Below are 9,903 nucleotides of genomic sequence, written 5' to 3'. Positions count from 1 at the left end.
ACCGCAGCCCAGATCTTAGCTGGCACACAGATATGATTTGAACATATTATGCTGGCGCTTGCCAAATTACAGTGGCTGCCCATTATCTCCTGCATTCATTTTAAAGACGCATCTGTCACTTTTAAATAGCTTTGCCCTAATTATTCCTCAACTACTGACTAAAGGCGATTTGCCTTTTTCTTTCTTTTTACACTCTTTTATTTTAGACAATAGCTTTTTCTTTCCTTTTGTATTTAATTTCAGCAATGAAGCACAATTCTAAAAACATCATGGGCCTCACACTTTTACACATTTTATTCAACATTTAATTCCCATTAAATGAATATCAGTTCCTTACATGCTCTGGGTTTTCAAAAGTCCATCCAATATGATATAGTATATCTGTTATATCAGTGACAACTTAAAAAATATGAAAAGCACAAATAGCTCAGCACTTTATAGTCCACCGCAAAAAACAGTGACAGTATACAGACAAAAATAGAGAATATTATTCTGCTCCCATCTCAAACAGATCACTGTAAAGTGTTCATTTATATAGAGACACTTAGGTGTTTGTAGACTGCAGTATATTTCCATGTTTGAGTTACTGACATAGCCACACAGTTGACAAATATATAGACACACACGCATAGACACGCAGTGATCAGCTGGCTTTCTCAGTGGGAGGGAGTCACTGTAAATGACAGCTGGTCACAGAGGACACACACCTGAGGTCTCCTTCGAGACTGATGTTTAAAAGGCACACACCGACGCACACCAACACGTTCACGCGACATCTTTCGATCTTCACAACATTTACACGGATATTGTACAGACGTACGGGGCGGCACGGACGGAAACACGCACACACGCACGCACACCGACGCTGAGCACAGACTCCATAAAGGACCAAAACGAGGCACGACGGGACTTGGCAGAGCAACATGGAATGTTTCGATCATTTATCCTCGACAGCGACGCTCCCCAGCAGGTTATTCGTCAGAGTCCTCCTGAAACAGGCCAAAAACAATAGAGGTCTGGTTTTATCATCTGGGATGCAGATGACCTCCTGCGGCGCGATCGTTTTCACCTTGAAAGATGCATCTCTGTGCAGCTTAATGACATTACATCACAGAAACTGTGCAAAGTAACGGAGATAATGTTACACCACCCATTAAATGGTTTATTTATGAACTCTGGTGGCTGTCTGGAGCTGCTCACAGTCTGTCTTTGCCTTAAGCAGGATATAACCTTTAAGCAAGTTGCCAGCAAATGCCAAATAATATATGAACCTTTCATTTGTTTAACAGAAATGTTGATGTAAGTTAAAGATTATTGTCTTGGGTATGCCAAAGACACAGCGAGTTACCGTGTCCCTGAGCTAACTATCCATTTGCTAAATATGTGTTAAAATGAATGAATAGTTTTATACCGTAATACCTCTAATAAAACTTAGGTGAGGTTACACCTGCAAGACTTTATCCAGTCAAGTGTGATTTGCAGCTAACACGGTCGGTGGGGGCAGGTGGGCCTTACCTCTGTGACATCAGCAGGGTCGGTATCAACTGGTGACTCTGCCACATCCTGTACCGCTGAGGCATCGTCGCTCTGGAGAAAAACCAAAGAGAAATGTTTTATTTTTATTTGTGCTCGATCTTTAAAATGCGACTGTATTTTAAACAAGAAAACAGCCTGAAAAGTGAAAGAATAAAAAACATGGTTACGCAGGTGAAATATCCTGAGCTGTAGATGTGCTACTAACTGCATCCAACTGTCATTTCAAAGAAATGAAATTTCTTCCTTGGTATTAGAGACCGGCACTCAGAATGGTGGTCACTTTGAGCAACCATGCACAGCATGGGATTATTGCTGGGGAAAAGAAAAGCTCTTTGTGTAGACTCACAGACTACACTACACATCCATAACCGCTGCATGACGTCATGGCGTTACATGCATCTTTTGTCCCGTGTGTGGTTCAGAATAAGACTACAGGTGAGAAGCCAAAGGTGAGTCCTGCTCAATGGAAGCTCCAAACTGACACCTGATGCCTGTGTGACGCACAACAAACCCAAGGTTTCTTCAGCCCTGCCCGATCACAATGTTCACACATACACACAGGCCCCAGGATGACATGTGACATAGAAAAGGTGTAGCTACTGAGGTTGTCCATTTTTTTTAAACTCTGTTGCTTGTAGTGTGAACAAGCACAAGCCAAACCGAAGCCTAAAGACCCGACCTTCACTTTTAAATGTACTGATATTCCCATTTCCAGTTATTCAAATTGTTAGACGCAGGAAAACCTTGGAATATGGATACGATAATGGGCGCGATTGCACTATTTCCTTTACAAACTTTGCTTGGAGCCATTTTTAAGACCTGACACAATTTAATTACATCAAATTACATTTCTTTGACACCTTTGTCCAAAACAAATTACAGTCATTACATTCATTGTAACTACACCGGCTGCATCGCTGTGTCCTCCGCATTTGTCACCCACATATGCTGTGGGACTACAGTACCTCTGAGTGATCCCTTGAGCCTGCTTTTGTGTCTGCAGAAGGAATATTACATGACTGAAAGATTGGTGAAAGTAATTTAAAAGGACGTGTGAGGACATTTCTGTACAGTTTTCTGCAGTCATCTATCTGAATATTTCAAATATTTGGGGTGGACTGACAGCATCAGCCCCTTCGTGTTCTGCGTCTCACAAAATCAACAGGAAACCTGTTGATTTTGTTAATGAGTCACAAAATCCACAAAGGAGGAGGTCAGGATGAAGTGGAAGGTCAGCAAAACATTTATCTTCTTCCAGCGATTAACAGTGAGTTTTTAAAGCTGCTGTGCCTGTGACACGGATTCAATTTAACCATGAAAATGAAGCTCCTGTAATTTTGGTTATTCTCATTTAAAATCTTCAGACGATCAATGAGTTGATCTGAAGTGGCGGCCTTCTAATTTATCTGTGTGTGACTGAGCTAAAAACTTATAAAAGTATAAAACAAAAAGACTGAACGTAAACAACGTGCACAGTTCACTGTGCTCCAGCTTTGTTCGCGGATGCATTAACTCATGCTCATTTCACAACTTTCATTACGAGCGGCGGTCACTGTGATTGCTAAAAGCGGGACAAGGACGAGGCGTGAAACGCTAATGAAGACTGGGCGAGGGGTGGGTGATGTCTCCTATTTTTTCTTGATTGCACTGTGCCATTGAACTGACCTTCCTTAATGGGGAGTGGTCACAGTGCACTGAGATGAAAGGCTGATGTGAGGTGCTCCAGTTACTGCACCCTGTCCTCCTGCTGTTGCATTTAACACCACCCATCAAGCCTCCATCTGTTCCCCTTATGGAGCCGGAGACATTCACTGTAACAGTGAATTCTACCTTGTGTGTTTGCTGCGATCAGACTCAACTTTGGGCAAAAGTTTTACACAGAAATTTGCTTCATATATCTCAGTGGAGCAATATTGTGTGAATCTACTAAAGCGATAGCTCTCTAGGGACCACGTTGTATTGTTTCATTTTCGAGCAAGAACTGCTTTACGTGAAACGGCAGCTTTTATCACACGGCTGAAAAGATTTCATCAATAAGATGTGTTTATTGAGACCATTTTCCCCTCTGCCCTACGCCACGTTTTCTACTACGCTGCCCACCCCTCGCCTCATTTTCTTCTCCCACTATCCTCATCACTTCTCTCTTGTCATGATATGACTCACCAGCAGATGATGAATTGGCGGAACAACCAGATGAGGAGATTAATCAAAACTCAGCATCCCACCATCCTCTGTTTGTGGATCTGTGTGTGTCTGTGTGTATGTATCAGCTACAGCTGATGGACTCTCTCAACCTGGCATCAATTTTTAAATAAAATCAATATTAATGAAGTTTAATGGCTGAGCCGGCTGGAAATGATGCTTAAATGAGGACAATCTGATGCTCTCTTCTTTTTAGTTTCTCACTGGGAAGAGCCCCTGTATAGATAGATAGATAGATAGATAGATAGATAGATAGATAGATAGATAGATAGATAGATAGATAGATAGATAGATAGATAGATAGATAGATAGATAGATAGATACTTTATTAATCTCACAATAAAGTAAAAATAAGGGGGGCAAAAATGTACATGTGCACTATAAATCTAAAGTCAATTTGAAGAAGGTATAACAGAAGTACAGAAGTCTACATGTGGAATGTTATGCCTGACAGTGAGTCCACCTGACACTGAAAAAGAAAAGTTATTGTACAGATATATAGAGAGCGGAAACATGGTTGAATGTGTGTGTGTGTGTGTGTGTGTGTAGTTACAGTGTGCAGAAATGTATATGTACGATTCTTCCTTTAGACTGAATATTTATCTCGCTGCTTCAATAAAACAACTTCTGTGAAAGATGAAAGGTGTTGCCGGCCAATTCTGTCTTTTCATAAAAAAATCAGATGCTCTAGTTTTTTTTTTTTTTTTTTGCCAGCAACAAAAGATGAAAGCAGTAAAAAAAAAAAGCTGCAGAAAAACCCTTTCAGTTGTCGCCACCGGCAGGAGAAATCACTCAATGATTTCTTTGGTATCTTATCTTTCCACTGGGTACTTATTTGCTAATCACGGCCAATTAAGGCTGATTTAAAGAAATGTGTGCATGTGTGTGCATGCTGTTGTTAAATTGCTGTTATGGATTCCCCCGTGTTTCATAACTAATTAAGGGAAGAGAGAGCATCACAACAAACGTTCGACAAAGTCTCTGCGTTGCCCTGGGAAATATTTGGCCGGCTTGTTATTTCCTGCTGCTCGCATCAGCGTTATGAGAGAGGAGGATAATTATTGCAGGCAAATTTAACGCTGCCGTCAGAAAAGCACAATTTAACACCTTATTAATCCAGATATATAACAGTGTAAGTTCAGGAGAGTGTAACTGCTGTGTGTTGACAAAAAAAGTGGTGACAGCATTTTTTTCTTTCCTTTTCTGCTTCTTATGCTGAAGTTTGTCTTTTCGAGTGCTAAAGAGTTTCAACGTTAATGTGAACTGATGTGAAGCAGAAGTGCAAAAGTGAAGATCTAAAGTTGCAATTAAAGGTGATTGACACGTTTAATTTTCCTGGTTCTGTTCAGGGATTCTCGCAAAAACACATCAAGATCTAACAGCATTGACAAATGTTAAGTATTTACTTTTTTTCTTAGGAATAACTTGTGAAAGCAATTAAAAAGAGCAGTTAGCTTCACTTTTCTGACCATGTTTACTTTATTTCTGGTGTGCTGCTGTATTATCTTTGTCCCATGAATGCATATGAAGAACCTAGACACACTAATGCTGATGCTTAAAAGTGAAATCAATTCAGAAGTGACTTAAACCTTTCTCACGGCCAGCAGGGGGCGACTTGTCTGGTTGCTTAAAGAAGTCTGACTGTCTAGAAGCCTATGGGAAAATGCATCCACTTCTCGCTGGATCTTTGACCTCAGCTAACACTATCCTAATCAGATAATTGTCTCAAACCTTATTTTTAAGTCATTTTTAATTTGTCATGGTGTTTATTTTCAAAGTATGGGTCAATTTAAAGTAAAATATGCAGTAAAATAAGGGCATGATTTATGGTGTAGACCTTATGTTCTCAGTCAAGCCTTCCTCTTTCCTGTGACATCAGATAAAAAAAAAATACAACAAACTACATGCTACAGTAATGTATCGTGGGTTAATAGTTAACTTTTTCTATGCAGGTGTAAGATTGCGACATTAACACAACCATAAGATTTTGTTCCAAAGCGCTTTTAGTGAAATCAAAAGGCTACTTATAATTTCAGAATTTTTTTTGTCTTAACTGGTGGTTTAGGCCCTACCCATACTAAAGTTGCTCTCAAAATCTCAGTCTTGAGGCAAAGGGAGAGATGTATAAAAAGACGGTAGCAAAATACACAATCACAGAACCCACTGAAAGGGCAGAGGAAGAGTCATACTTTATATTTGACTTGTGTCTCAGCAGTAAATGGTTTGCTACGGTAAACCGCTTTCGCCTTTTCCTCCTACTGTGACAAACGAAGGCCAGACTGACTGATGAAAAACACAGGAAAACTAACAATATGTAACACCTTCCATTTCAGAGAAGAAATATGAGAATTGATGACAAATGACTCAAGGTCAGGAGGCCATTTGGCACAGTAATGGGTTATGGCTTGCGGCCACAGCATGAAATGGAGGGATGTGCTGGGCTCCAAATGACATTTCCTGCTGTGTGTTTTAACTGCGTGCATATAGGGTATATTGATTTGGCCGTGGGGAAGCGTAAGCATCCATAATGTTCGGTCATGCATGCTAAAATTAAAATTCTAAGACACATGGAAGCCATAAAATTAAAAGTCACTTATCATCTTGTAATTGTAATGTCTAAAACTCAAACCCTGAAGACCTAAAAGTAATAAGTAGCACAACACAAACACAAAAATGAATCTCATTCATCCGTCCATCCATTCTCTTCCACTTATTCGATTCAGGGTTGTGGGTGGAGCCTATCCCAGCTTCCATAGGGCGAGGTACACCAATTGATTTAGCCACGCTAACATACATGCTAATGTTTGTGGTCTTCATCATAGGATGAAACAAGGAGGTTGTATCCTTCATTTGTATAGTTCCATCTGTCAGATGATGGTTTAATATTAGTGTAACTGTGTAATCATGGTTTGTGTTTGTGCTACCTATTAGCTTTGGGTATTCAATGCTGGAGTTATATATACCAACTGTATTGAGAAGATGGCATCCTCTTCAGAGACTGCAATATCTAAAACTTTGTAAACCACACCGTTTTATATACATATATATACCTGAGCTATGCACAGATCTTTACACCAGATCCAACCCCAAAGATCAAACCAGTGATCTTTAGCTCTTTAGGCAAATTTGTAACCCACACTACAGACTCTATATACGTGTCTTACATATCGTAATATCAGTTCTTATACTGATATAGAAAAACACAGTCTTCTTTCTTACCTGTTTAGCCGGGTCCTTCTTGACCAGTCCGGTGGCAGCGGCGATGGTGCCCGCGCCCTCCACGGTTTTCTGGGCCACGGCAGTAACTCCAGTAACCACTGCTCCACCCACTTGAGAAACTCCAGACACTGTTTTACCTGCAACTGTAGGGATGAAAGGAGGAGAATAGAGGATGTATCTCTATAGAGCCACAACAATACATATACACACACACACACCTATATATATGTGTGTGTGTGTGTGTGTGTGTGTGCATGAATATATATATGAACAAGATCCAGAAAGGCCAGTGCCTTCTCTGGGTGTGAGCTTGTTTGATAGCACATCTAACTTGAACATCTGGACGATATCTTTTTTTGAAATTGTCTTGCTTATTTCTGCAAGATAATCCCAGAACACACTGTCACACTAGTAAAAAAAACAAAACAAACAAAAAACAAAGTGTTGATAGGAAGAATGGGAACACTTTTTACTTCCAAAACTACAGCAATTACATTTGTTTAGTGGCAACAGCATGTCCCAGTCAACTGTTGCCAATGATAATTTTCTTTGGTGTAAATAAACATACTTGCTTTGCCTGCGGTGTTATTTAAAACAGGATCATCACCTGACATATCATTCGGTTGACAGGCCAACTTTGGGAGCTGGCTGCGGGCTTTCCCATTCAAAAGCTTTCTCTATGCCGCATCCAGTCTTCAACAGCGTTCCTGTATGCGTCTTGCAGAATGTTTTTAGTGAGATCTCGTTGTGAAATTAAGATTGAAAATGTCATTAAAAACTGACGTGTGGGCCGCCAAGCACCAAACCTTCTGCTGTCTGTTTGATGTCTTGCTTAAGTATTCCCTACAGCAACACTGGAAAAGCCCAATGTTGGCCCACAATTTAAATATGAGGAATTTGTAATGCTAATTTGAATGAATTTAAGGCTTTCAGTGACTTTGCAAAACAGTTAAGAACTGTTCAGATTGCCGTGTAATCAACTCTGAGGTGATGCTTGCTTTGTCTTAATTGGCAGTGAGCCAAAATGTGGCTTACAGGGATGCAGCAGTGCTATATGGGATAATTAGTCAAGTCGTGGGTACTCATAGGGCATTAGATTGGTCTGTGCGGACCACCTGAAAGCAGATTAGCAGATTATCATCTAATGTGCATCGCTTAGTCCCACTGGAAGCGAAGATCCCTTGTCCACCTTCACAATAAATAAGACATCACGCTGTTGTTTTTTCCTCTCATAATCCCACCTGCCTACAAAAGCACAGCCATTTCCCTGAATGCCTACAGCAGACGGCCTCCTTCTGTTTCTCTGTATTTCATGTATGAGAAATGGCAAGGCATAGCCTGTGGGGGATTAGGCGGTTTGTGTTGAGTTAAACAGTGAAATATAACCCCAACCTACAGAGTTACAGTACAGCTCTCTTACTGACCACCTGTGGATTTGGATAGATTACCTTTTCTAACAGCTTGAGCCAAACCAAAAGTCAGACTGAATTCAGAAAACGGGTAAAGTCATGCAGAGGGGCAGTGAAATAATGTATGCTGTTACCTGTTGTGACTCCGTCCTTTGTTTTAGTACCTGTAAGAACATACAGGTGGAGGTCAATTAGAAATATAACCCACAAATCCCCTGTTGAATTCAGTAATCAGCCTATAATAGAAGTAATTATACTAATATTAGTGAATTAATAGCATTGGAAAAGTCCCGTCGATTTTTTCTGGCAACACTGTCACCAATGAAATGAAAATCCAGAACTCACCGACATACATAACCCCGTCTTTCGTCATCTCAGCCGCTCCGGTCACTCCCTGCTTGGTTTTCTCGGCCGCTGCCACGACCCCGTCCTTGGCTTTAGAGAAACCCTTCATTAACGCGTCCATGGCTGCTCGATTGGCTCCCGATGTATTTATTTATTTATTTTACGCACACACAGCTGTGAGGGTGCTGAAAACAGGAACAGTGAGAAAGCACGCTGGGATGAAATGAAACGCCCGATATTAAAAAGAAAGAAACACACACACACGATGCCACCGCCCTTCTTCTTTTCCCTCCGACAGGTTTGCCAAGCCAATATCGCCGGCTGAAATATTTGTGCAAATGTGGGGTTCAGACCATACAAGCAGCTGTGCTCTGAGGCTGCTGGAAATCCCACCTGTAGGAACTGCTGGTCACAGCCTTTGTTAAGCATCCATGAATGGATGAATGGATTTTACTATAAATTGAAATAACCGGAATAGAGAACGGATCTATTGTGTTGGAGTGTGTGATAAAAATGCATAAATAAATAAATAACTGTGCAGATGTTAGCAGCATCAAACGGACGATTTTTAACACATTTTAAGATAAGGGCGATGGATACACGAGCTGTGGGTTCACGCACCTGTTTGCTTCAACTTCCTCTGAGGAGAGAGAGAAGGTGCTGAATCTTCCGGGATGACAGTGAAGCTTCACCCAAAGAGCAGGAGAAGAGGGGTGTAAAACAAAAGGACGGGTTATTGTCTCCAAACTTCAACTTGTCTAAAGACAACGGCTAAAACAGACCGACGGAGGGACGAGGACAGACAGACAGACGGGTTCGACGGGCGCCTCCTGCAGACAAGGGAGAAGGAGCGATTAAACCCCGCGATGCTTACGAGAGAGCAGAGACGCTCCACTGCCTGTCTGTAACACGCTCACTCACTCACTCAGTCACACAAACACACACACACACACACACACACACACACACAAAGATTACGTAGCGCTTTCTGCACGTAGGTTGCCCACAGCGTGTAGGTGCAGCAGGCTCTTTAAAAATCTCCAGTCGGCTCAATACATCTGTGGCCAAACTACCAATTAGTGGCAGTGCAATTATGCAACAGAACACTGGTGGGCTTTTCACTGTGAGCACCATGTTAACTGCAGCTGCACAGCTGGTCCGTCATCAACTGTTTGCATTGGAGGCCTAAATC

The 9,903-nt window shown here is 41.3% G+C and overlaps 1 protein-coding gene across 1 annotated transcript; it reads right to left on the bottom strand.

The window, feature by feature from the left end:
• Positions 1 to 270: 270 nt before the first annotated feature.
• Positions 271 to 9,657, bottom strand: LOC102800155 (uncharacterized). The gene is made up of 6 exons (XM_006789019.2): positions 9,333 to 9,657; positions 8,712 to 8,896; positions 8,501 to 8,530; positions 6,958 to 7,100; positions 1,516 to 1,587; positions 271 to 989 (listed from the first exon to the last, which is right to left on the bottom strand). Exons 2-6 carry the CDS (start codon positions 8,830 to 8,832, stop codon positions 972 to 974), a joined length of 384 nt encoding a protein of 127 aa, XP_006789082.1. The 5' UTR covers positions 8,833 to 8,896; positions 9,333 to 9,657; the 3' UTR covers positions 271 to 971.
• Between the last annotated feature and the right edge of the window lie 246 nt (positions 9,658 to 9,903).

The sequence above is a fragment of the Neolamprologus brichardi genome, chromosome 7, assembly GCF_056152115.1.
Source record: "Neolamprologus brichardi isolate AB-2024 chromosome 7, ASM5615211v1, whole genome shotgun sequence".
Lineage (NCBI taxonomy): Eukaryota > Metazoa > Chordata > Actinopteri > Cichliformes > Cichlidae > Neolamprologus > Neolamprologus brichardi.
This window is presented reverse-complemented; position numbering and strand designations above follow the sequence as displayed.

Coding starts and splice junctions, on each gene's coding strand:
- LOC102800155 (XM_006789019.2), bottom strand. CDS start 8,832: ATGGACGCGTTAATGAAGGGTTTCTCTAAAGCCAAGGACGGGGTCGTG. Junction 7,101..8,500: donor AAAGGACGGAGTCACAACAG/GTAACAGCATAC, acceptor TCATCCCTACAG/TTGCAGGTAAAACAGTGTCT. Junction 1,588..6,957: donor AGAAGGACCCGGCTAAACAG/GTAAGAAAGAAG, acceptor GTTTTTCTCCAG/AGCGACGATGCCTCAGCGGT.